Genomic DNA, 26,760 nt, shown 5'->3' with positions numbered 1-26,760 from the left:
TCCCATACTTGCACTGAAAACAAACTGCAGGCCAGGCATGGTGGCTCACATCTGTAATCCCAGCACTTTGGGAGGCCAAGGCAGGCAGATCACTTGAGGTCAGGAGTTTGAGACCAGCCTGGCCAACATGGTGAAACCCTGTCATTACTAAAAATACAAAAATTATTTTGTATTGGGCATGGTGGTGTGCATCTGTAATCCCAGCTACTCGGGAGGCTGAGACAGGAGAACTGCTTGAACCCAGGAGGCAGAGGTTGCAGTGAGCTGAGATTGCCTCACTGCACTCTAGCCTGGGCAACAAGAGCAAGACTCTGTCACAATCAACAACAACAACAAACTGCAGTTCTCACTTTCTTCTGACCCCTTCTGGCAGGGCACCCCAGGCCCACACCCTTGCATATACCAATGGCAGCATGGTGGGGTTTTGTTTTTGATTTTTTGCTAAGTTTTTATTTTAATTCAAGGACTTTGCTTCATACAAAATGTCATTGTAGAAACAATAGCAGAATCCAAAGTTTGGCTGATAAATATTACTCAGGCAGCAAACTAGTCAATCACAGAATTTTTTTGAAGTAGGTCCCAGTTGTGTTGCATGGTTGGGACTTTTTTTTTTTTTTAACACTTCTTAAATATAAAGTTTTGCAACAAACCTTTGATTTATATCAAATATAATTAAAAATTAAATGAATACATTGTATCAAAAAGTACGAAGATATACATTATCATGCACATACTTGTATATATGTATATATGTATATATGTTACATGCACACATAACTTGTTCAAACTACAGCCACTGCTTGACTGGTTCCAGATGCAGACAACTGGGTGATGCATTTCAAATTTGGCAACTCACTATGAGATTCAGGGGACATATATGATAGCTGGAGAAGACACAGTGAGAAACAAAACCCAAAGTCAGGAAAACAAGACATAATGTCTCCTTTCCCCGCTCCCTGTAGTTTTCATCAATTCCAATGCCTAGAAGAGTCCAGACAAGCCAGCTAGGCTGTGTGGGTCTAGAAAAGTGGACTCTCGACCCAACACTGCCTGGGGAAATGGCTGTGGTTCTGCATGGAATGGACACATTTGACACCCAAGATAACATGGGCTGGGGGCGGGGGAACAAGAGACAAAACATCAGTCAAAATACACATCCTTCTACTTTGCAACATGAGCACAGTGATCACATGCATAGTCCGAGATTCCTGGTTTATTCTATTGGAATAAAATACTCTGTTGTCGTTAAAGTTCCAGAGCGTTGTGCCTTCAGGTAAGGAAATTCTATAAAAAGGTTTGGTCACAATCATGCTGAACCCCGAGACCAGGCAGCGGTCTTGTGTGTTTTATTTCTAGTAAATGTGTCTTTTGTTGCATAGCCCTATGGGTTAATGACATCCACACACTGAGCACACCTGCACAGGCACTGTGCCTCCCGTGACACAGACACACACACACGCATCACACACAACTTCTTTGAGGAGAATCGTGGGGTAGAAGCCAAGAATCCAACACAGATCATCTGGAATTTCAGAACACGGAGGACACACCACCACTAACTGCTCTAAATGCTCCCTTTCTTCACAAAACAAAGGGCCTCCCAGCAGCTTGTGCACCTTGGACAGTGTCCTGAGCGTGGTCTTTCTCTCCTGAGCATGGCCATGGGGGTCAGACCTCACTTGACTGCCTGCTCCGTGTCTGGCGCCAGGACAGTGCTGGGCGTCAGGTGTCCTCCCTTGGTCACTTGCTCTGAGTTTCATTCCAGCTGGGGTTTCCTCCCTCCTGCCCTGACGGCCCTACATCCAAGCCCCCAGCCAATGTCTCCCTCCTTCCTGCCAGCCTTTCCCTCTCTTCTGCTGTGTGTGGACGGAAACCTATTTCACACACCACAGAGTGTGCCCTGAGAATCAGATGCAGAACAGACTGAAAATGCCTCACACAAGCACATGGTCAGCCACCCTGTGGCTTCCCTGGAAACCCCTTCCAATCGTGGGAGGAGGACAACAAATGGCTGCCTTGTTTCCCACCATGACATCCAGTACTCTCCACTGGCAAGGGCTTGCTACCTGGCTGCCATTTTGAGTACTTTTCACAACATCCTGCCACGATGGTTCCCGAGGCCTCGCCTCACACCACAGTGCCCAGGTGCCTGGGTGTGAGGGCCTGGCGGTCAGGCACTTGGTCAAGAGCAGCAGAGTCAGGGGCCGTCTGGGATCCACCTGGACTGGACAGGGCTGCACAGGGAGTCTCCCTCACATAAGCCACAAAGACACGTGGCAAAAAGCTGACATCTTTCTTCCACAGGTTTGATTTTTTAAAGTTATGTGAACATTTCCTTCCCCATTTTTCTGGTTTTCTATTTTTTCTACATCAAGTATATAGAAGTGACAAGACTGAGAGGTGTTGCAATTAAAAATCAAAACCACAGTAAGAACACTTTCCAACTCAGTCCCTGTGGGGCTGACGGTGTCCAGGGAGGGACAGAGCGTGTCTGAGCGAGCGTTCACTGACACTGGCGGGCTGCACAAGCCACGACCGTTTCCCCTTCCCATCCCCTCCGTCCCGAGGTCTCGGCGCGCTTTCAGGTGGGCCCTGCTTCTCTGCTGCACGGCCGCGTGAAGGGTGCTCCCCACAGGACGCAGAGCTCCTCACAACGGCTCCAAGCCACCCTGGATGCTGAGTCCCAGGACACGGGATTTGGACTCCTGGGTCCTTCTCAGCTACACACAGCAGCCTGCACTTTAGGGTCTGGTGTGTGGTACGAGACCCAGGAAGGCAGGACAGGAAGGGGACAGAGAGCCGCATCCTCTAACAGGGCTTTATTCGTCGTCTAGAGTAAAAGAGGGAAGGAGGGGGAGGGAGGGGCCGCAGGAGCCTCACCAAGGTGGGCGAGGCCTCCCCCCCGGGGCTGCTGCCCGTGTGGATGATAAAACTCATCCACTGGAACACAGGCCTGCTGCACGCAGGCGTCTGAGCAGTGACGGTGCAGCTAGCACCAGTGGTCTTGGTCAGGGTGGTGGTAGCTGTGCCGTGCTCGGCCGCCTGAGCTGAGTCCCAGGGTGCAGTGGTAACCATTGGGCACGCGGCGGAGAGGGTGAGACTGGGAGGTCAGGGAGGACACGTAGGAAGTCCTGGAGGAGCGGCCTGAGTTGGTGGCCACAGCCTCCTCGAAAGTGAGCGTGTCCTCAGGCAGGGCGTGGACAGAGGCCTCGCTGTCCAGACGCTGCCCCAGGTAAGGGTCAGAGCCGATTCGAGAACCAGGGGCCAGGGGCTGGCTGAGGGGGTCTTTCTGCAGCAGGGCGTTGTGTTCAGAAAGCCCACGGCTGAGCCGGCCCGGGGAGAAGGCAGGGAGGCTGGTCTGAGCCCCGGCGAAGTGGATGGGTGAGGAGTTGGCGGTCTTGTAGGTGATGCTGGGGCGGGGAGTCAGGGGTGTCTGGGGGAGCTGCCTCCGCCCACCACGGCCGGGGGTGCTAGCACCAGATGTTGACAGCAAGGGGCTCCCGTTCACGGAACCACTGCCCTACACAAAAATGGACCAGAACAAATCAAAGATAAAAAAAAAAAAGCCGAACCAACAGACAGAGCACATCACACACAGGTGCCTGGGGGGATGAGAGGAGAGAGGGAGGCAATGGCGGACAAACTGGGCCGCGGTGGCCAGGGAGGCAACAGGCACCTGTGTGTGCAGGAGGGCGATGGTCACGGTCAGGCCCAGGAATGGGGTGGGGGAGAGCAGGTGATGGGAAGGGACAGGCTAGGGCCAGGGAAAAGGACAAAACAAAAGCCCAACCACCACGGTCAGGGAAGAAGAGTCAAGAAGTGACTGAGAGAGAGGTGAGGATTTGGGGGCCCAGGTCTGAAAGAGGATGAGGACACAGAACCACCATCCCAGGGTGACCCAGGCAGGAGCTTGAGGAGAACACAGCTGGGGTAGGGTGCAGACGCGGGCTCCAGGACAGGGCACAGAGGGGGTGCCCAGCCCTTGGGGTTGCTGGGAACAACAAAGGGCAGTGGGGAGGCCCTGGGGAGAGGGAGGGGCCTGTGGGACAGTGGTGCTGGGCCAAGGGAGAGGCAGCTGGACCCTGACCTTCTCACCTATTCCTCTTACCTGTGGGTGGGGACCTGGCTCCTGGCCAGCTGTTGGCGACGTGGGGTGGCTGCTAAGGGAGGGCTTGGGCTTCAGGGGCTCACGGCCCCCAAAGCGGTCACAGGAGTAGAAGCGCTGCTTCTCCGAGGAGGAGGATGAGGGCTGCCTCCGCTCCTGGGACCGGCCCCGCTCCTGCCGGCGCTCTCGTTCCCGCCGGCAGCCTGTAGGCCCCTCTCCCGGGGGCAGCCCTGGCCCCGAACCACTGCTTGGTGCTGGCCAGGGAAGAGAAGCAGTTAGCGTGGCCAGGCCCAAGGCAGGGACCCCTGACCCCCGGCGCCAACAGGACAGAATTCAGGCGGTGCCAGGGGAGGACTAGGGTGAGGGTTAGGGCCTGGGCCTCAGCCTCACCCTGCTCCGGCTGGTTATGGGGTCATGAGGCCCACAAAGGAAGAGGGTACCCCATGGGCTGCTTGGACCCCCTGACTCAGGCCACAGCTCCCTGAGGGGCTCCCTGGGCCCCTCCACACGCACCACCATCCGTATCGGCAGACAGGCTGGGCCCCTTCTCCAGGGACCTCTGCTTCCTGTCCCTGCGGCGGTGGCAGCGGTGGTGGTGGTGGTGTGGTGCCTGGCTAGGGGGTGGGCGGTCCGGGGTGGTGCTGCAGAGATGAGTCCCGCGGGGCCTCTGGGCCAGCGTGGAGATGGAGCGCTTCATGGGGCTGGCATCTGTGACGGGCTGTGAGCAAAGGACAGGGGTGGGCAAAGGACTGACAGTGGGCCTAGGGGAGGCACCAGGGTCAGCGGGGATGCAGGCATGGGAGGGGGTCGTGGAGCAGGCCCACACGTCCCCCATCTTGGTCTCACAGTCAGAGGCACCCAGGCCTGAGATAGGAACTCCGGTGGGTACGCTGGGGGCAGACAGTGCCTGAGTCCCCACCCCATCCCGTGTGCCCTGCCAGGAAAAGAAAGGCGGCTGGCTTGGTTGGAAGAACCCTGAGTGGGGCCCAGAGACACCTCAGCTGGCTGCAGTGGGATCACTCTGCCTGGTGTATCTGGGGTGGACTGGCCCCCAAGCTGCTTCCACGGCTGGAATCAGTACCTGTGGAAGAGACCTGGGAGGGGAGGGCCCACCCCTCCCAGGTAAACTCACCCACAGCCGCCAATGCATCCCATGTGTGAAGGAGGCGGCCCCAGCGTAGGCTGCAGGGAGGCTCAGCCTGCACCCACCCACCAGGTAGCACCCAGGAGGGCACCGTCGGATGGGAAAAGAGACAAGAGAGGAAGGACAGGTGGGAAGAGGAGAAAACCGCAAGAGGGAGGAGAGGCAGTGAGGAGAGGAAAAGGGTTTGCTGGCCACAGCAGTGGGATGGGAAAGGAGCCACAGACAAGGTTCAGATCCACAACTCCACAGCCCAAGTAGGCCGAGGGACAGGGGTGGCACGGGGCTCTGGTCACTTTGGGCCAACTGAAGCAGGCTCAGGTTGCAGGTGAAGTCCTGCAGCAACTCCGAGGCCTCGGAGGTCTGGGCACAGTGTTCCCAGACTGGCCTCGGAGGGGCGACCCTCCCAGTGTCCTCATGGAAGGAGCCTCCGCCAGGAAACACATGGGGCTGCAGCCACCCCCCCGCCAGAGCTTCCTCTTCCTTAATCCAACGTGCATGTCCCAGAAAGAGGCGAGCCCAGCAAGGACCTGGGTAGTGGAAGTGGTCCAGGGACTGCCTGCCCATGAGCAGGGAGGGTCGTCCGCAGAGCCACATGTGGGAAAGGGGACTGAGGTGTTGGTGAGATTTTCCAGATGAGTGTGGGGGTTGTCTGGGGAATAGAAACCCGGAGAGGAGGAGCAGAACATAGCAGGGCCAGAGTGGGGGCCCCTACGCCCCATGGCCCCTGATGGGAGGCTGAGAATAGGCACAGCTGCCCCAGCAGCATCTAATGGACCTGACCCACCCTCTTGAGAAGCCTCGGGTGCTGAAGGCGTCCAGGCTGCACCTCTGTTGGCGCCCAGTCAGGGTTGCCCGAGGTCCCTGCTCCCGCCTCAGCAAAGAGCTCCACACATGGACCCCAGCCCTTTCCACCCCAGGTCTCCTCACCTGCAGGAAGCCCAGAGCCACACTCCCACTTCCCCATCCCTCATTTGCCTGGCCCAGGGCCTGGACCCTCCCAGACCACCTACCTGAGTCTCAGCCGCAAGGCGGGGCATGGAGGCTGCTCGACCCTGGCTCTCCAGCCCAGGCTGGGGCTCCCCATCAGGGCCCCTCCGGGTCATGCTCTGCATCTGAACGTCCACAGCCTGTAGATATAGCACTCGCCTAGTCCCACCACACAAGGCACCACAGACTCATCTGACCCCATCCAGACTCACCCCATGAGGCACTGCTGTCTCACCCAAATCCATCTCAGTCTCACCTAACCCCCACTGCTGTTCAAACGTCCCCCATCCTAGTCTCACACACCCCCCATTCCCTGTTCATATATCCCCCACCCCAGCCTCACACATCCTCCACCCTGGTCTCACACGTCCCCCACCCCAGTCTCAAAATCCCCCATCCATTTTTACACGTCCCCCATCCCAGTCTCAAACATCCCCCATCCCTGTCCACACATCCCCCAACCCAGTCTCACTAGCCCCCCGGAGTGCTCACCAGTGCTCCTGACTGCCCCACAGGGATCTCTGTGGAGTGGCCACGCTCCAGGGGCGGCCTGGCCTCGTGGGGCCCATCCTGGGTCCTTTGAGTGCCCCAGGAGACAGACTCCTTGATACCACTCTCTTGGTTTTGTCTATGGCAGAGAAGACAAAGAGATTCCTGTAGGGTCAGAGGCTGCAGATGCCTCACCAATAGCCTGGTGCTTCAACCTGCCAGATGTCTCCACCACACGCAGCAGAGGTCAGGGGGCTTGGCCACCCTGTTCTGGGCTGAACTGAGCCCTCCCTTGAACACAAGACTACCAACATGGCCTGTGCACGCTGGACCCAAGCAAAGCCTCATCAAAGGACATGGATCTAAAACAAAGTCAGAGCAGGAAGGAATTCAGAGTGGCAGAGAGGATGCAGAGCACCAGCTTACAGCCCCACAGTGCTCAAATCTGAGGGGGGGCCTGGGCCCGTCACCCCCTCCTCTGGACAAGGAGCTGATCTGTGAAGTGTGAGCAGGGGTTGTCCTTGCCGCACAGGACTAACCTGGGAAGGAGTGGGGCCACATGTGTACAGCCTGCATTAGGACAGTAGCTGAAGAAGTCCTGCCTATGCCAGCAGACAGCGAGAGAAACTGTCATGGAGAGGACAGGCTGGGACAGGTGAGGGCAAAGCTGTCATGGAGGGGACGGGCTGGGATGGGGGTAGGGGGCCTCGCCCAGGACTCTTTGGGCTTCGTCCTCCAGGGGCTTCCTCCCTCAGGAGTCCCTTGCTGGTGGCTCCTCCTTACTTCTCTGACCCCCCACCAAAAGCCACAACGAGCCTTTCCATCCCTCGGCTCTCTGCTGGGGTGCAGCCTTCTTGCAGAGGCCACCCCACACATGCTGTCCATACACCTGCCCCAATAGCCCCACCCGGAGATGCTCCCGCACTGGTATTTCTCATCACGTGTCTCCCAACTGGCATGGAATGTGTTTGGGTGAGTGCTCATTCTCACGTTCAGTGAAGCACTGACTACATTCTTAGTCATGCAGGTTGAGTGGCACTGATAACTCTGAACTCAGACTGGAGCCTGATGTTCTAAATGGACCACACACACTGCTGCACCACGGACCAGGCACTGCAGCCCCTGCTGGCACTGGGCACAGAGCAGCCGCAGTGGCAGGCTGGTGCTGAGAGGAGGGGTGGTCAGGAGAACCGGAGCTGGCTCCTAATGCACTGCTAGTCCTGAAAAAACACCAAGTCCAAGGCCAGGGGTGTGCTCAACCCGCTCACTAAATAGCTCAATAAATACCCTCGCCAGATCCAGTCTGAGTGGGTGTTCTCTAACTTGGAGTTGTAATTGATTTAGGTAGAAACTATCATCACAGAAATAACAGAAGCTCAAATTTCCTGCTGAAAGCCTGGCTTAGATAAACCCCAGACACCTCACTATCTCCTCCCACCTATACATACAGTCAGAATCAGGACTTTAAATGCAAGGAAGGTTTCCACCAGCATGCCGAAAGCAGAGTGTGGGAACGGGGGACTGCCAGGGGCTCGGGAGTCAGCCCCCAGGATCTGGGTCCTGAGATTTGGGAGCACACTTTTCTGGGCCACAGTGGGAAAAAGTGATGGTTCTTTTAAGTCACCTGCTTCTGAGTGATTTGTCACCAAGAAACATTGTGGCAAGAGTTAAGTAATACAAAACAACCTTACCAATTTGTTTACAAAATATAACAGCTTCAGAAATCAGTACCAAAGTGGAGATCTAAGATGAAAAGTGCCTTTCGGGGTTAGAAAGATCAGAGCAGTAGGAGGCCACTGACAGAAAGGGGTAGGAGATGGAGGTGGAATCTCAGCATCTGCTGGCACAGAGGGCCGACGAGGAGCAGGGGCAGGGGGCCTCTTCTCTGAAAGGGAAGCAGGTACGTGTGTTGGGAATGGGACGTGGTGGTCTAAGTGCTGTTAGGAAGGTGGGTTCGACGAGGCACCTAATGTCACAGGAAACAATTTTAAAGTCTGCCACAGAACCCAGCAAAGGAAGAGCCCTTGACTGCTCTCAGGCAGCAAGTACAACGAGCACCTGTAGCAGAGCCAGCCCCTGAGAACTGAGATGTGACCTGGGGGATCTCTGTCCTTGGAGGGTTGCTAAGGGCCCAAGTGCAGGGTCGGGTGGCAGACATGTCCCTCGGATGCCTCTAAGCTGGTTAACCCAGAGGCCAGTGGACATGAGGGCCAGGGAGATCGAGGAAATGGGACGTCTGCTTCCCCCTTTACTGGATTTGGGCCTCCTCCTGTTCAGCTATGTCCTGCATCTGGATACTCACATGGCCCCGCCATTGCTGAGGGAGGTGGAACTCTTCTGTCGAAGGAAAACCCGGGCTCCTCGGAGCACAGCTGGCTGCGTCTGCTCCAGGGTGGCCTTCAGGGGGTGGAACAGGGACACAGGACCCATCTGAAAAGGAGGCAAAGGGAAGGGAAAGAGCTCCAATAGGCCTGCAATGTGGCCTCTGCGACCTGCTCCAACCACATGGCACAGGGAAAAAGCCAGGTCATGTTCAAGCCCAGCCTAAGGCTCTTTCCCCTTAGCAAGGGGCCGCTTGCTTTCCCTAATATGTCCCTAAATATGAGCATGTGACCAAAACAGTGAAGCAAGCCAAGGGACCCTTACATCATCTCCTCAAAACCTCACCTGTCAGTGACTTCAAGAAAGCCATGTCACCTCTCAAAACCTCAGTTTCCCTGTCTACACAACTAGGAGATTAGACCAGATTACAGGTGGCAACAATATTCCATCTAATCATCACCTTGAATTGGCTGGGTGGGTGTGAGGGTTAGGGTTAGGGTCAGGGTAGGGCTGAGCAGAATTCTGAGATTTCAGGGCTTGGGAAGACTGCTGGATGGATTAGTGATGTCTGCCCCAGGTACCAGAATAGAAGGTGTGGCCTGAGCACCACATATTCTCCATCCGAGGGTTGGGTCAATGTGCCCAGAAGCCCTGGACACCTAGACAATTTTCCAGCAGACAGACTACATATGGTCACCGAAGACACGGCTGTGTGGGAAGAATGACATCGGGAAGATGGGATCCCAAACCATCTCAGTCAAAGGCAAGAGCAGAACAGACAGTGATCCTGAACCTATCTATCTGAATTTCTTTGCTCTCTGTGTGAAGGGAAAACAGTTCTCCTTCCAACTCTCTAAACAATCCTCCTCAAATGGTCTTCACACCTTCTTCTCTTCCACCCTGTAACAACGGTAACACTACCCAGCCCAGCCCTCATCTTCTGGCCCTGAGCGCTGGCTTTCTACGTCAGGAGCTGCCCAGTACTGCCAGCTCATGGAAAGCTTAAAGGCTCTGTGTAGTTTCTGACTTTGGGGGCTAGAGAGGTAGCTTCAAGAATCTCATCTTCCGGCCGGGCGCGGTGGCTCACGCCTGTAATCCCAGCACTTTGGGAGGCCGAAGCGGGCGGATCACAAGGTCAGGAGATCGAGACCATCCTGGCTAACACTGTGAAACCCCGTCTCTACTAAAAATGCAAAAAATTAGCCGGGCGTGGCGGCGGGCGCCTGTAGTCCCAGCTACTCGGGAGGCTGAGGCAGGAGAATGGCGGGAACCCGGGAGGCGGAGCTTGCAGTGAGCTGAGATCCGACCACTACACTCCAGCCTGGGCGACTAAGCGAGACTCTGTCTCAAAAAAAAAAAAAAAAAAAAAAAAAAAGAATCTCATCTTCCTTCTCCTGAGGCACTTTTCCCAAGAATGGTGTGCGTCTCCCAGGTTGTCAAACCCCCGAAGGACGCCAGAACCTCGGAGGCATCACAGTTACTTCCTGGAAAACTGAGGGCTGCCAGGTACCTGGGAGAGGCCTCCGGGAGCCTGGTGCATCTGGTCTCTGGTGGTTTTGTTCTGCTTGTAGAAGTCGAATATCATCAGAGCTGCGTAAACCTTCCCCACTGTCATCTCATCCGCTGGAAGAGAAGACAGTTGAGATTCAGAGAATGGGGCAGAGGACCCATGGAAACGGGGCGCAAGTAAGGTGAAGAAACGGCCTCCCTTCCCTCGTCCCCCACAAGGACTCCTGGAAATGCACTGGGACAGAGGACTCTCAGGCAGAACACGGGACTTGGCCTACCTGGGGCTCCTCCAGATGCTGACCTGGCGCTCCGCTACCCTGACTGCTCCTGAGGCCTCTCATAGCCGGGCTGAGGCCATCCCCACCTGCTTAATGCGGGGCCCTTCCTGTGTCTCCTCCCCAGAAAGCAAGATGGAGTTGGACACCTCCCCGCGCTCCCTCACATCTCCCACACGATGGAGTTGGACACCTCCCGGGGCTCCCTCACACCTCCAACAAGACGGAGTTGGACACCTCCACGCACTCCCTCACGTCTCTCACAAGATGGAGTTGGACACCTCCACGCACTCCCTCACGTCTCTCACAAGATGGAGTTGGGCATCTCCCTGTGCTCCCTCACGTATCCCACAAGATGGAGTTGGGCACCTCCCCGCGCTCCCTCAAGTCTCCCATAAGATGGAGTTGGGCACCTCCCTGCGCTCCCTCACGTCTTTCACAAGATGGAGTTGAGCACCTCACCTTGCTCCCCAACGTCTCCCACAAGATGGAGTTGGGCGCCTCCCCGCACTCCCTCAGGTCTTCAAGATGGAGTTGGGCACCTCCCCGCGCTCCCTCACGTCTCCCACAAGATGGAGTTGGGCACCTCCCTGCCCTCCCTCACGTCTTCAAGATGGAGGTGGGCACCTCCCCGCGCTCCCTCACGTCTTCAAGATGGAGTTGGGCACCTCCCCGCGCTCCCTCACGTCTCCCACAAGATGGAGTTGGGCACCTCCCTGCCCTCCCTCACGTCTTCAAGATGGAGGTGGGCACCTCCCCGCGCTCCCTCACGTCTTCAAGATGGAGTTGGGCACCTCCCCGCGCTCCCTCACGTCTCCCACAAGATGGAGTTGGGCACCTCCCTGCCCTCCCTCACGTCTTCAAGATGGAGTTGGGCACCTCCCTGCGCTCCCTCACGTCTTTCACAAGATGGAGTTGAGCACCTCACCTTGCTCCCCAACGTCTCCCACAAGATGGAGTTGGGAACCTCCCCGCGCTCCCTGACATCTCCCACAAGATGGAGTTGGGCACCTCCCTGCCCTCCCTCACGTCTCCCACAAGATGGAGTTGGGCACCTCCCTGCCCTCCCTCACGTCTTCAAGATGGAGGTGGGCACCTCCCCGCGCTCCCTCACGTCTTCAAGATGGAGTTGGGCACCTCCCCGCGCTCCCTCACGTCTCCCACAAGATGGAGTTGGGCGCCTCCCCGCGCTCCCTCACGTCTCCAAGATGGAGGTGGGCATCTCACCGCGCTCCCTCACATCTCTGTGGGATCCCCTCCTGCCTCTCCTCTGGATTTTAAAAAATACATTCCACACACCGGGAGCTCAACACAACAAACCCACGCTCATCTCCGCGGCTCCTCTGCCACCCAGGGCTCCCTTGGTTGGAGCTGAGCGCAGACGCACGAGGAGGTGAGCCCGCCCTCCAAGGCCTCTCCAAGGCCTGCCCTTCGTCCCTCACCCTCACCTCCACAGCCCTCCAGCCACTCTGGGTGGGACAGGAAAGGTGCGGGCTGGGGGCATTTCCCACCCTCACACTTACGCTTATGGGGCGGTACCAGCAAGTCCAGAGTCTTCTGGGGCAGATTGGCCCACACAACGGAAATCTCCTTCCTCAACTCCGCGTCACACTGATGCTGCTTTGTCCCAGCTAGACCAGGATGATGGTGGGGAAGGGGGAAAGACAGAGACGTTAGGAGCAGCCCTGCAGCCGCCAATGGGACAGAGCTGGTGCAGGTGGGGAGATGAATGGTGTAGGCGGAGATGGGGTACAGATGGTGCTGGAAGGAGGGTGCAGTGGGAACAAACGCTGATGCAGAAGCTGCTCGCAGCTCTCCCTGCCGCGAGTGTGCCCAGAGGAGGAGGCAGGTGAGCAGGGCATCCACCTCATGTGCACAGGTGTGTCTGACCTGTGTGCGCGCGCTGTGCGCATGTGCATGTGTGTGCATGGGACAGGCAATGGGGATTTAGGAAGAAGATGGCAGCACTCCAGCCATTCATCTATTCATTCAACAATATTTACTGAACACCTACTAAATGTCAGGTACTGTTCCAAGTGATGGGGCCAAAAAACTTCCCTTCTGGAGTTGACACCGCTTTAGTCTACCAATAAAGCAGCAATTAAAAAAGATAAAGTGTACCGGAGAGTGAAAAGTGCCAAGGCAAGAAGAGCAGAGTAGGGAAGGGGACAGGAAATATCAGCAGGGCTTCAGCTATGGACAGGACAGCCATCAAAGTCTCCCGAAGAGGAAGCCTGTGTGCCCTGAAGGTAAAAGGAGCCCCCGAGTACACTGGCCCTGCTGTGTCACCCAAAGGGCCAGGGAGGCCTCGGGGCAGGGTGGATGGAGGGGGTGGGCAGGAGGGTTAGGGAAGGCAGTGGAGGGGTTTGAGCAGAGGAATAAAATAATTGGATTCACCTTTCTTAAACATCAGGTTTATTAAGGTACAATTCACATGCAGTGAGAGTCACCCTTTTTCATTTTCTATGAACTTTGGTGAATTCATACACCCATGCACCTAGTACCACCATCAAGGTATGCAACAGCTGCATCACTCCCAAATTCCTCTGTGACCCCTTGAGTCAACCCCTAGTCCTACTGGCAGCCCCTGCCACCACTGATGTGTTTTGGGTCCCTATAGTTTTACTCCAGAATGTCACACCAATGGCATCATACAGCACGCTGGCCTTTGAATCTGGCTTCTTTCACCCAGTGTGGTGCATGTGAGAGTCATACAAGTTTCCGCACACAACGGTAGCATGTTTCCTTTTACTCCTTAGTATTAATTGTACGAATGTACCATTTGTTTATCCATTGCCAACTGATGGACATATAAGTTGTTTACAGTTTTGGGCAATTGTGAATCAAGCTGTAAACTTTTGCATGTAGATTCTGTGTGGATGTATGTTTTCATTTCTCACATGGAACGGCTGGACCATAGAAGCAACTGCAAACTAAGGGCCTGCACCATTTTCTTTTCCCACCGGGAACACGTAGAATTCCAGTTGCTCTGCCCTCTCAGCACTAAGCACTGTCATTCTGAAAAGTATTTTGGCAACTATAGTGGCGTGGAGTGTAATCTCGTGTGTTGTTTTTTTTTTTTATTTCTCTAATGATTAATGATATCAGGCATTTTTGCATGTGTTTGCCTGCCTTCCATATATCTTCTTTGATGACATTTCTATTCAAATCTTTTGTCTGTTTTGGTTGGCTTATTTTCTTAGGGAGTTGTGACAGTTCTTCATATATTACGAATAGTAATCCTATAGCAGATATGTGTTTAATAAATATGTTCTCTAAGTTTTAGGCTTTTCATTCTGGTTTTTCGTTTTGTTTTGAGACAGGGTCTCAATCTGTTGCCCAGGCTGGAGTGTAGTAGTATGATCACAGCTCACTGGAACCTTGAACACCTGGGCTCAGGCAATCCTTCTGCCGCAGCCTCTGAGTAGCTGGGACCACAGGCATGCGCCACCATGTCCAGCTAATTTTTTAAAATTATTTTTTGTAGGCCGGGCGCGGTGGCTCAAGCCTGTAATCCCAGCACTTTGGGAGGCGGAGATGGGCGGATCATGAGGTCAGGAGATCGAGACCATCCTGGCTAACCCGGTGAAACCCCGTCTCTACTAAAAAAATACAAAAAACTAGCTGGGCGCGGTGGCAGGTGCCTGTAGTCCCAGCTACTCACAAGGCTGAGGCAGGAGAATGGCGTAAACCCGGGAGGCGGAGCTTGCAGTGAGCTGAGATCCGGCCACTGCACTCTAGCCTGGGCGACAGAGCGAGACTCCGTCTCAAAAAAAAAAAAAAAAAAAAAAAAAAAAAAAAAAAAAAAAAATTATTTTTTGTAGAGACAGAGACTTTGTTGTCCAATCTGGTCTTAAACTCCCGAATTCCAGCAATCTTCCCACCTTTTCTCTCAAAGTTAATCAAAGCTGGGATTACAGGTACAAGCCACTGCACTTGGCCTCATTTTAAAAAATATCTTTCGTGGCGGGGCGCAGTGGCTCATGCCTATAATTCCAGCACTATGGGAGGTCGAGGCGAGTGGATCACTTGAGGTCAGGAGTTCGAGATCAGCCTGGCCAACATGGTAAAACCCCATCTCTACTAAAAATACAAAAATTAGCTGGGTGTGTTGGTGTGTGCCTGTAATCCCAGCTACTTGGGATGCTGAGGCAGGGGAATCGTTTGAACCCGGGACGCAGAGGCTGCAGTGAGCTGAGATTGTGCTACTGCACTGCAGCCTGGGCAACAGAGCAAGACTCTGTCTGAAATATAAATATATATTTCATATAGCGAAAGTTTTGCTGTAGTTCAGTTTATCGATTTTTTCCATTCGAGACAGAGTCTTGGTCTGTCACCAAGGCTGGAGTGCAGTGGCACAATCTCAGCTCATTGCAACCTCCGACTGCCAGGTTCAAGCAATTCTCCTGCCTCAGCCACCCAGGGACTACAGCACAGCACCAGGCCCAGCCTTTTTTTTTTTTTTTTTTTTTTTTTTTTGTATTTTTAGTACAGACAGGTTTCACCATATTAGCCAGGCTGGTCTCGAACTTATGACCTCAGTTGATCCACCTGCTTTGGCTTCCCAAAGTGCTGGGATTATGGGCGTGAGCCAACACCTGGCCTTGTGTTTTCTATACAGGTTTCATAATTTTAGATTTTACATTTCTGTTTACAATCCATTTCAAGTTATTTTTTTGTATGGGGTAAAAGGTATGTGCTATGGATTAAACTGTCCCTGACTCCAGTCCACATGTAGAAGCCCTAACCCCCAGATGCGACTGTATTTGGTGACAGGGCCTGTAAGGAGGTGATCAGTTCTAGGAGATCCTAAGTGTGGGGCCCTGATCCACAGAATCAGTGGTCTCATAGGAGATACCTGAAAAATCCACTTGCTCTTTTGCTCTCCATGCACACACACAGGAAAGTCTGTGTGAGGACACAGCAGGACGATGGCTGTTTACTAGCTAAGAGGAGAGGCCTAAGAGTGACACCCACCTCCCAAGCACAAGCTCTTGGACTTCTGGCTTCCAAAACTGTCAGAAATACATTTCTTTTGTCTAAGCTGCGGCATTTTGTTGTGGCAGCCCGAGCAACTAAAATGGCATGTCAAGAAAGCTTCTCTTTTTGCATAGGATTGTCTAAATTTCTCCAGCATTGTTTGTAGAAAAGATGATCTGTTCTCCATTAATTGCCTTTCCAAGTTTGTTAAAAATCAATTGACTGTATAAGTGAGTCTCTGATACATGATGGATGAAGCTTTCCTTAATTCCCAGTTCATGGAGAAATTTAAAAACATGAATGGATACTGAATTTTGTCAAATGCTTTTTCTATATCTATTGAGATAATCATATGCTTTTCCTTCTTTGATACAGTAAACTATATTAATTGATTTTCAACACTGAACCCAACTTATCCTGGCATAAACCCCACTTGTGTCATCAGGTATTATCTTTTAAAATATATTCAGCTTGGCCGGGCACGGTGGCTCACGCCTGTAATCCCAGCACTTTGGGAGGCCGAGGCGGGTGGATCACGCGGTCAGGAGATCGAGACCATCCTGGCTAACACGGTGAAACCCCGTCTCTGCTAAAAATACAAAAAAGTTAGCCAGGCGTGGTAGCACGCACCTGTAGTCCCAGCTATTCGGGAGGCCGAGGCAGGAGAATGGCCTGAACCCAGGAGGCGGAGCTTGTAGTGAGCCGAGATTGCGCCACTGCACTCCAGCCTGGGCGACAGAGCAAGACTCGGTATCAAAAAAAAAAAAAAAAAAAATTCAGTTTGCTGAAAGATTATGTTGAAGATTTTTAAAAATCTATGTTCATAAGGGATATTGGTCTGTAGTTTTCTTTTCTTGTCATGTCTTTGTCTAGTTTTGGTATCAGAGCAAAGCTGGCCTCTGAAAATAAAATAAGTTGGAAAATATTCCCTTTTTCCACTTTCTGGAAGAGTCTATATAGAATTGGCATTATTTCTTCCTTAAACAGTTGGTAGACTTCAATAATGAAGCCATTTGGACCTGGAATTGTCTTTCTTGGAAGGTTTTTCCACTCTAAACTTAATTTAATATATATGGTATTACTGAAGCTTTTTTTTTTTTTTTTTTTTTTTTGGGGATGGGGTTTCACTCTATTGCCCAGGCTGTAGTGCAGTGGTACCATCACAGCTGATTCCTCCTACCTCAGCCTCCCCAAGCAGCTGGGAGCACAGGCGTTCACCACCACATTCAGCTAATTTTTAAATTTTTTTGTAGAGCCAGGGGCTCCCTGTGTTGCCCAGAGTGGTCTCAAACTCCTGAGCTCAAGTGATCCTCCTCCTTCCACCACAAAAACTGCTGGGATTACAGGCATAAGCCAGGGCACCTGACCTGGTTATTCTTTTTTCTTTTTGAGAGTCTTGCTCTGTCACCCAGGCTGGAGTGCAGTGGTGCAATCTTGGCTCACTGCAAACTCCGCCTCCTGGGTTCACACCATTCTCCTGTCTCAACCTCCCAAGTAGCTGGGACTACAGGCGCCCACCATCACACCCAGCTGATTTTTTATATTTTTAGTAGAGACAGGGTTTCACTGTGTTAGCCAGGATGGTCTTGATCTCCTGACCTCGTGATCAGTCCACCTCGGCGTCCCAAAGTGCTGGGATTACAGGCATGAGCCACTGCAGAGGTTATCTATTCTTGAGTGAGCTTGATAGTTTGTGTTTTTCAAGGAATTTTTCCATTTCATTTGTTAAAATGGACACAAAGTTGTTTATTAAATTCCTTTATTTAAAATTTATTATTATTTTTAAGAGATAGGGTCTCACACTGTCACTCAGGCTGGAGTGCAGTGGCACAATCATAGCTCACTGTAGCCTCAAACTCCTGGGCTCAAGTGATCCATCCTGCCTCAGCCTCCTGAGTAGCTGGGAATACAAGTGTGTCCACTACGCCCAGCTAATTATTTTAAACAATTTTTTGTAGAGACAGATTCTTGCTATGTTACCCAGGCTGGTCATCAACTCCTGGCCTCAAGCGATCCTCCTGCCTCGACCTCCCAAAGTGTTGGGATTATGGGTGTGAGTCACTGCGCCTGGCCTCTTATTATCTTTTTAACTTTAACAGGACTTGCAGTGGTGTTCCCTCTTTTGTTGCTTATATTGGTTATGTGTATCTTCTCTATCTTCTTGATCAGTCCAGGTAGGGCTTTATCAATTTTGTTAGTCTGATTTTTTTTTTTTTTTTAGACGGAGTCTTGCTCTGTCTACCAGGCTGGAGTGCAGGGGTGCTATCTCGGCTCACTGCAAGCTCCACCTCCTGGGTTCACGCCATTCTCTTGCCTCAGCATCTGGAGTAACTAGGACTACAGGCGCCTGCCACCACACCTGGCTAATTTTTTTTGTATTTTTTAGTAGAGACATGGTTTCACCCTGTTAGCCAGGATGGTCTCGATCTCCTGACCTTGTGATCTGCCTGCATCAGCCTCCCAAAGTGCTGGGATTACAGGCAGGAGCCACCGCGCCTGATCTTTTTTTTTTTTTTTTAAGAGATGAGGTCTCGCTCTGTCACCCAGGCTGGAGTGCAGTGGCACGATCTTGGCTCACTGCAACTTCCGTCTCCCAGGTTCAAGTGATTCTTTGCCTCAGCCTCCCATGTAGCTGAGACTACAGGCACACATCGCCATACCCGGCTAATTTTTTCTATTTTAGTAGAGATGGGGTTTCACCGTGTTGTCCAGGCTGGTCTTGAACTTCTGAGCTCAATCTGCAAGCCTCGGCCTTCCAAAGTGCTAGCACTACAGGTGTGAGCCACTGCGCCCGGCTATTAGTCTTTTTTTAAACCTGATCACTCTGGCTGTTGTGTTGAAGGCAGACAGAAGGGGCCAAGGGCAGAAGTGGATGAATTAGAAGCTGCTGCAGCAACAGCCAAGAGCCAGGGGACGCAGCAGTGGGGGACGGGAGAGGAGTGGCCACATTTTGGATATATTTTAAAGATAAGAGTCAAGAAAATATGAGAGAGAAGGCATGAATCAGAAATGGGATAAGAAAGGAGGAGGAGAAAAGGATGATCCTCAGCCTGTGCAACACAGCGAACCCCCATCTCTAAAAAATATACAAAAACTAGTAGGGAGGGGTGGTGCCTGCAATCCCAGCACTTTGGGAGGCCGAGGCAGGAGGATCACTTGAGCCTGGGAGGTGGAGGCTGCAGTGAGCCATGACTGCACCACTGCACTCCAGCCTGGGTGACACAGTGAGACCCTATCATTCATAAATAATAAATACATGAATAAATTAAGATGACTTCTAAGGTTTCGGCTTGAGCATTGACTGAGATGGGGAAGGCTGTGGGGGAAAATTTGAAGTTCAGGGGAGAAGTCAGGACTAAAAATACAAAATTGGATTAATGCTATTTAAAGCCATGGGAATAGGTGAGATGATAAAGGAATGAGAGTAGAGAACATTCCATGGCACAAAGGCACACCCAGAGTTCGTGGGACCAGAGGAACAGATAAAAAAAGGTTCAAAAAGAAGAGAGCGCAAACGGAGAAACGGCCATGGACAGCCCATGAGCTGGGGATGTGCCTCAGCCTTCGAGTCGAGCAACATGGAGGCCTGGAGACCCCAAGGGCAGCTCTGATGAAGCTGGGAAGAACCTCCAGCATGTGGGAAAGGGAATTCAGAGACAACCTCTTAAGAGCGGGGCATTAGAAAGGAGAGAATAGGGAAGTCAACAGAGAAGAAGATAACTTTTTTTTTTCAAGATGGAGTCTCACTCTGTTTCCAGGATGGAGTGTGGCGGTGCAATCTCAGCTCACTGCAACCTCCACCTCCCAGGTTCAAGCCTGCTTCAGCCTCCCGAATAGTTGGGGCTACGGGTGCTTGCCACCACCACACCCAGCTAATTTTTGCAGTTTTTGTAGAGACAAGGTTTTGCCATGTTGTCCAGGCTGGTCTTGAACTTCTGAGCTCAATCTGCAAGCCTCGGCCTTCCAAAGTGCTAGCACTACAGGTGTGAGCCACTGCGCCCGGCTATTAGTCTTTTTTTAAACCTGATCACTCTGGCTGTTGTGTTGAAGGCAGACAGAAGGGGCCAAGGGCAGAAGTGGATGAATTAGAAGCTGCTGCAGCAACAGCCAAGAGCCAGGGGACGCAGCAGTGGGGGACGGGAGAGGAATGGCCACATTTTGGATATATTTTAAAGATAAGAGTCAAGAAAATATGAGAGAGAAGGCATGAATCAGAAATGGGATAAGAAAGGAGGAGGAGAAAAGGATGATCCTCAGCCTGTGCAACACAGCGAACCCCCATCTCTAAAAAATATACAAAAACTAGTAGGGAGGGGTGGTGCCTGCAATCCCAGCACTTTGGGAGGCCGAGGCAGGAGGATCACTTGAGCCTGGGAGGTGGAGGCTGCAGTGAGCCGTGACTGCACCACTGCACTCCAGCCTGGGTTACACAGTGAGACCCTATCATTCATAAATAATAAATACATGAATAAATTAAGATGACTTCTAAGGTTTCGGCTTGAGCATTGACTGAGATGGGGAAGGCTGTGGGGGAAAATTTGAAGTTCAGGGGAGAAGTCAGGACTAAAAATACAAAATTGGATTAATGCTATTTAAAGCCATGGGAATAGGTGAGATGATAAAGGAATGAGAGTAGAGAACATTCCATGGCACAAAGGCACACCCAGAGTTCGTGGGACCAGAGGAACAGATAAAAAAAGGTTCAAAAAGAAGAGAGCGCAAACGGAGAAACGGCCATGGACAGCCCATGAGCTGGGGATGTGCCTCAGCCTTCGAGTCGAGCAACATGGAGGCCTGGAGACCCCAAGGGCAGCTCTGATGAAGCTGGGAAGAACCTCCAGCATGTGGGAAAGGGAATTCAGAGACAACCTCTTAAGAGCGGGGCATTAGAAAGGAGAGAATAGGGAAGTCAACAGAGAAGAAGATAACTTTTTTTTTTCAAGATGGAGTCTCACTCTGTTTCCAGGATGGAGTGTGGCGGTGCAATCTCAGCTCACTGCAACCTCCACCTCCCAGGTTCAAGCCTGCTTCAGCCTCCCGAATAGTTGGGGCTACGGGTGCTTGCCACCACCACACCCAGCTAATTTTTGCAGTTTTTGTAGAGACAAGGTTTTGCCATGTTGGCCAGGATGGTCTTGATCTCCTGACCTCGCGATCTGCCCACTTTGGCCTCCCAAAGTGCTGGGATTCCAGGCGTGAGCCACCGCGCCCGGTGGAGAACTTTTTAAAGATGGAGGAAATAATCGGGTGTTTATATGTTGACACAAATAATCCAGTAGAGAGAAAAACTGGCAGGGCAAGAAACAGTATGGCATTGCCAGTATGGCATCCTTGGGGAGACGTGAGTGGGGCTTAGTGTACAAAGCAGGGGATGGGGCAGACGCACGGGGGGCGGGGGTGGGCTCTCTGGGGCTGTAATCGCCTCTGTGGTGGGGAAGAACACACTAGAGGCTCCTTCTCTTCTTGCTTTGGCATCACTCTGTGGTTCTGTCCATCAGTTCAGGGAAAGACCAGATAGGGAATGGGCTCACTATGGGAAGGGGCCAAGGGCATGCCAGCTCGTCCCCAGGGAGGGCGCTAGCTGTGGTGAGGCCTGGCCACGCTGTGTCCTGGTTCCACCACCAGCTGGCTCTGAAATCTCACCATGCCTCAGTTTCCTTACCTGAAAATGGGATCATTGCAGTGCTAATGTGCAGATGGCTACCAGGCGAAAATGCCAGTGCCCCACAGGGCGGGCATCCTGTGCAGCTGTCCTCAGACCCCTCCAGACACAGCTGGCCCGTCACCCTCCTCCCTGCGTGTCCTCCTGGGGCTGGCACTCAGGGCGGGGGTGTACATCCCTGGGTCCGGGGCCCTCCTTCCGAGGCTGCCTTGCTCACCTGGGGCCAGCTTGATCTCCAGTGCCGTCCGGATGAGGGCCATGAGTGTGGACGTGAAGTGGACAGTCATGTCCTCGCTGGAGATGGGCATGTTCATGCGAACCAGACGCTAGGGACAAGCAGGGCGGTCAGGGCCAGGCCTGCTGCGGCCACCCCACCCCAGACTACACAATGACAGGGTCCCTGGAGGCCGGGCTGGGGACAAGCAGGGCAGTCAGGGCCAGGCCTGCTGAGGCCACCCCACCCCAGACTACGCCAGGACGGGGTCCCTGGAGGCTGGGCTGGGGACAAGCAGGGCGGTCAGGGCCAGGCCTGCTGCGGTCACCCCCCCACCCCAAGACTACGCAACGATGGGGTCCCTGGAGGCCGGGCTGGGCATCCCAGTGGTGGTCCCTGCAGGTGCCTGGGCCTGAGTGAGGTGGGGCGGGTGAGAGTTTTGCCAGCATTCACACTCTCCCATGGACTCCCCGACCCGCAGATCTAGCTGAGGACCCTTCTGGCTGCAGAAAAGTAGAACTCCAGGTAAAGACTGGAGCCTTGATCCCTCTGAAAGCACAGCCACTTCCTCACCCCGAGGGACCCCTGCCTGTGACTGAATGTAGGAGTGCAGCCTTGGCTGGGGAGGAGCAGTGGCAGCCACAGACAGAAGGGGTTCCTGTGCTCATGGCTCTGTCCACCCTCGTCTTCTCCTCCCACCACTTGGATCATCTGGACAAGGGGTAGGTGGTCCAGGGTGCCTCTCTGGGGCCCAGCTCCCGGTGGGGACCCCTAGAGGTGACACCCTGGTTTTAGCTCAGGTCCGGTGAGGCTTCTGCCTCTCACCACCCAGCATGAGGCCTGGGAGAGATGCTCGATGCCACTAAAAGGCAGAGCCCATCTCCGCGCAAGGCAGCTCCTGCTGCTGGAAGGACAGGAACAGATGGGACTACCCAGGGCCGCAGGCCGAGGCTGCTGCACTTCAGAACGGGCTGGGGCAGTGTCCTGCGGCGCTGCTCCATCTCCCTCTCAGGCAGATAGCCCGTTGCCTGTTTTCAGGGACAGAACAGCCGGAGACGAGCTCATGTCTGCACCACAGTCCTCTGGCCACAGCCAGTGCTGCCCAGAGACCCAGGCTCTAAGATCTTAAGAGGCCTCAAGGAAGAAATGTGTCTCAAGTGTGCCTGGAATATTTTGAGTGTGAGGAGCAAGGAGCTGGCCAAGTGGAGCCCCAGGAGCACTGTCCAGCTAGAGACAGGAGCCCCTCCCCAGGGTCTGCCTGTCCTTGACCAAGCCTGCAACCTGTGGCAGCGCAGCCCCTTCTCTAGGGAGGGCCACACAGCCCTGCCCCTAGCATCCTGGCCCCAAACCCAGAGTCCTCAGCCTAACAGCTGGTGGGGTGTGGATGCAAGCCAGGCTGGAGACATGAGCCTGACTCTGGCCCCGAATGCTGGCAAAGCCCCACTTGCCACGTCCAGTCCCAGGGCTTTGCACAGCATGTGTGTGCAGCACAACAGGAGTAAACGGCTTCCCAGAGAACGGCATCCCTGCAGACCAGCATGGATGGCGGTGTGAGAGGCCAAGGAATTCCTCTCCCAGAGGGCAGGCACTGGGGGACGTTGGGAATAGCAGTGAAGGCAGAACAGGCAGGTGATTTCCAAGAAGGAAGAGCTCCGCCCAGGGCACTGGAGGGCTACCCTCCCCAGGGTGCCATCAGCCCACTCCAGGCCCCAAAGGGCCAAGAATCTCAGGAAGAAGCCAAGAGGCAAGGCCAGGGCAAACAGACAGGTGTCTCTGCCCGGGGCCCTCCGAGGTGCGGCACTCTGGGCATCTCCTGGACCCTCCTCAGCTCATCTGGCCCTTCTGCTCCCACCCTGAGACCTCCCTTGGTCTCTCCATGCCCAGAACCTTGGAGTCAGCCGGCACAGCTGGATGCGGCTCCAACGGCTGCTCCGTCACGGCCCTGCCTGCTCGCCCCAGCACCAAGTGTGGACAGAGCTCTCCTTCTTGGGGACAAAGCTACAGCCTTGCATGCAGGACACCCAGGCAGGCACAATGCAGGGACAGGGCAGGGGCTCAGGATGGCTTAGAGGAGCCACTCGGCTCCCACAGGCTGCACTGAGTCGGGTGACAAAGACCTAGAGTCAGGGCACAGAGACAGACAGTGTGGACAAGAGCTGTCCACAGCACCAGAGACATGGAAGCTCTGGTGGGAAGCTTCCTCAGACAGACTCAGGAAAGTCTCCCTCAGGGAGACTCAGGAAAGCTCTAGGCACGTGCTGGCTGAACCACAGGCTGCTTGCGGGAGAGCAGTGGGGGCCTCAGGAGGGCTATTGGGTGGGTGGGTGGGTGCTGGGGGAACGAAGGTGCTTACACACAGGGGGTATGGGGTGGGACTGGGGACAGCTGGGCAGATGGAACAGGTTTAGGGCTGGGCCGTGTGACCTGCTTGCCCACCCAGGAGGGAGGCCTGGAGGCATCCCTCGATTTACCCCCTTCCCATGCCTCCTGGGCCCTGAGGCCATCCCCATCCTCCAGCGGCCCTCTGAGGTCCCAGGAATAATGGCGAGAAGCCTCTCCCCGACACCCCTTTCCTTCTCAATGCCACGGTGCCTCCTCCCCACCATGGAGCCTAGAAAGTCCCTGGAGACTGCAGCCTGGGCCCAGGGAGCCTCTGCACTTGCTGAGCTGGTGAGGGAAGCACCAGAGGCCCTGCAGACCCACCTGCCCCCAGGGCCAGACCCAGAGGGCTGGACAGGTCCATCCATACCAGGGGCTTAGGGCTTTGTTCTGAGCCCAGAACAAAAACAATCTCTGTCAAACAAACGGTCTGTCCCCTCATTCCTAGGAAAGGAAGAGAGGGAGAAAAGGCAGGGAGGAGGGTCTAGTTCTGTCTTCCTGAGCCTCCAGGGGGCTCTCAGAGGGGGCAGCTCAGGTTGTGGGGACAAGAGGCCAGTAAGACATCATGGGGGCCACGTCCCTCTGTCTGGGAGAGAAGCTGGAATGGGGCTGAAGAGAAAGACACAATGAGGCGGCCACGGGTGCACAGCAGAGCGGCAGACAGACAGCCGGGCACCCTGAAAGGGAGAGGAGCTGGGAGAGCCAGCGAGCACCCCCCGGCGAGCACACACAGCCTCCGGGCGGGGGCGGTGCAGGGTCAGGGTCTACCTTGTAGGCAACTCGAGCAGGGCATTTCTTCCCCAGCCCCAGAGGCGGGGACATGTGTTTCAGCATCTCAAACATGTCATTGTAACTGATGCGCCCACTGGAAACCCGTCCCAGCGAGGCCAGGGCACAGTGGGGTGGTCCACAGGAGGAGCGGCAGCAGGAGGGGAGCGGGGAGGGGAGTGGGAGGGGCGGGGAGGGGAGCAGGGGGAGCGGGGGAGGAGGGTGTGGAGGGAAGGGGGCGGGGAGGAAGCAGACAAGAAAACAGAGCCAGTTAATCAAAGTGTCGGATTCAAAGCCCAAAATCAAAATAAGTAAAATGAGGGATTTCTTTGCTTGGCTTGACCCCCTCCTGGCCCCCCACCCCCGAGCCTCACCTCCTCACTCCAGCCCCACGAGGGGCAATGGGCGGGGGTGGCGTCTGAGCTAATGAACATGGAGGGGTGAGGAAGGGCTGCATCGGGGCGGCTTTGGGTTGATAATTTCTGATTTTACTCTTTTAAAAATCACAGTGAATGCCAATCAGAAAAGAGCTGGTTCACCCTGCCAGGAAGAGCTGGCAGGCAGGGTCAGGCGGCAGATGAGGCAGTGGTGGAGAACCACAGCAGACACATGAGCTTTCCTTACGGTCAGATTTGCTTCCGAGTGAGGCTAGAGGCTACAAAGGTGGAGAATATCTGAAACAAACCGGAACACTACAGAGGGAGCCCTGAAGCTGTAGAGCCAAAACTTGACCTTGGGGCAAGTCCTGCTTCAAGCCCAGAGACGCCCGAGGCCAGCCCAGGGCAGGGCTGCTGCTGGGGGTCAGGGCTGGGTGGGAAATGGGAGACTGCAGGAGGGGGGAGGAGCTGGCGGGACATGGCCTGGGGCCACCTTGCACCGGCTCTGACAGCAAAGGGGCAGGCTGTAGGATCTGGGAACCTAAAGGCTCCGACGACAGAGTCTTCCCAAGTAGAGAGGCCACTAGGCCTGGGGCCTACCTCCAGCCCTGGGACACCTGCCTGTGGGCTTGGGGTCCTAGAGACACAGCCAGATTCAGGTGGCCCGGGAGAGAAAGGGGACAGCCTCTTCCTGGCAGATGGATCTGCCCTGGGGCCTTGCCCTCCGCCCACGGTTCCAGACCAGGGACTCCTTGGCTGAGCTGAGCGCACCACTCCAGAGGCAAAGCAGGACGGCTGGTCTTTGGCCCCCACTCTGCCTCTGCCCTTTCCTCCCCCAGGGACTGGAGAGCCACTGGGTTACTGGGCTCTTTCGACCCAGAGGACAGCTGCTCCTGGGAGGCCTGTGCCCGCGCTCCCTTCCTCTGGGGCCCTCGGCCTTTGGCCTGACCATCAGCTCACTCTTGAGAGCTCGGAGGAAAAACCGGGCAAGTCGGCTGCTTCCTTGATGCAGGAGGGACCTAGCCCCCATCTCCCACCCAGCGAGCTGGTCCCAGCCATCATGGCCCAGCCAGAAAGCTTTCTGTGCGCTCTCAAAAGGCTGCCTGTCCCCAGCCAGCTAGAAGGGTCAGGGGAGATTAGACAGGGAACCAAAGCGTCCAGGAGGCTGGAGTGCGGGGCAGGACAGGAGGAAAGAAAGGTGAGGCGTCGTCATTCCCAAACCAGGCAGGGAGTGTGTGCTGTGTTTGCGTTTCGGGCAGGGAAGTATGTTGGATGGAGGCTCTGAAGTTGCAAACCTTGTAGGCCAACCTACGAGGGCAGTTCTTCCCTAAGCCAACGGGTGGCGCAATACAACGCAACAAACTGTACATATCCTTATAATGAATCCGGCAACTGGAAAGGAAATGTCACAGGTTATGGCAACAAAGGCAGGATGGAGCCCGACCCGCCCGCCCGCCCAGCCTGTGATGGGAAGACCAGCCTCGCGCAGGCGTGGTGGCGGAGGTGAGGGGTGCGCTGGACAGGTGGCACCTCGCCGGGGAACTGGGGC

The 26,760-nt window shown here is 54.5% G+C and overlaps 1 protein-coding gene across 14 annotated transcripts in view; it reads right to left on the bottom strand.

Annotated features, from left to right (window-relative positions):
• Positions 1 to 417: 417 nt before the first annotated feature.
• The window catches only part of LOC105472007 (calcium voltage-gated channel subunit alpha1 B), a 253,579-nt gene continuing 227,236 nt past the window's right edge, over positions 418 to 26,760 (bottom strand). For 12 of the 14 annotated variants that reach the window (XM_071078713.1, XM_071078714.1, XM_071078711.1 and 9 more), the window contains 10 exons: positions 24,835 to 24,931; positions 21,691 to 21,799; positions 12,355 to 12,462; positions 10,558 to 10,670; positions 9,028 to 9,155; positions 6,729 to 6,864; positions 6,260 to 6,376; positions 4,619 to 4,823; positions 4,109 to 4,359; positions 418 to 3,520 (listed from right to left, as the gene is read on the bottom strand). In XM_071078713.1, coding sequence (XP_070934814.1) covers positions 2,990 to 3,520; positions 4,109 to 4,359; positions 4,619 to 4,823; positions 6,260 to 6,376; positions 6,729 to 6,864; positions 9,028 to 9,155; positions 10,558 to 10,670; positions 12,355 to 12,462; positions 21,691 to 21,799; positions 24,835 to 24,931 — 1,795 coding nt within the window. In that variant the 3' untranslated portion in view covers positions 418 to 2,989. Of the gene's footprint in view, positions 3,521 to 4,108; positions 4,360 to 4,618; positions 4,824 to 6,259; positions 6,377 to 6,728; positions 6,865 to 9,027; positions 9,156 to 10,557; positions 10,671 to 12,354; positions 12,463 to 21,690; positions 21,800 to 24,834; positions 24,932 to 26,506; positions 26,604 to 26,760 lie in introns of all 14 variants that reach the window. The other 2 variants (XM_071078724.1, XM_071078723.1) reach the window with 1 other exon arrangement.

The sequence above is a fragment of the Macaca nemestrina genome, chromosome 14 (assembly GCF_043159975.1).
Source record: "Macaca nemestrina isolate mMacNem1 chromosome 14, mMacNem.hap1, whole genome shotgun sequence".
NCBI classification, from domain to species: domain Eukaryota; kingdom Metazoa; phylum Chordata; class Mammalia; order Primates; family Cercopithecidae; genus Macaca; species Macaca nemestrina.
Note: the sequence above shows the minus strand (reverse complement) of the source record. Positions and strands in the feature narration are given on the sequence as shown.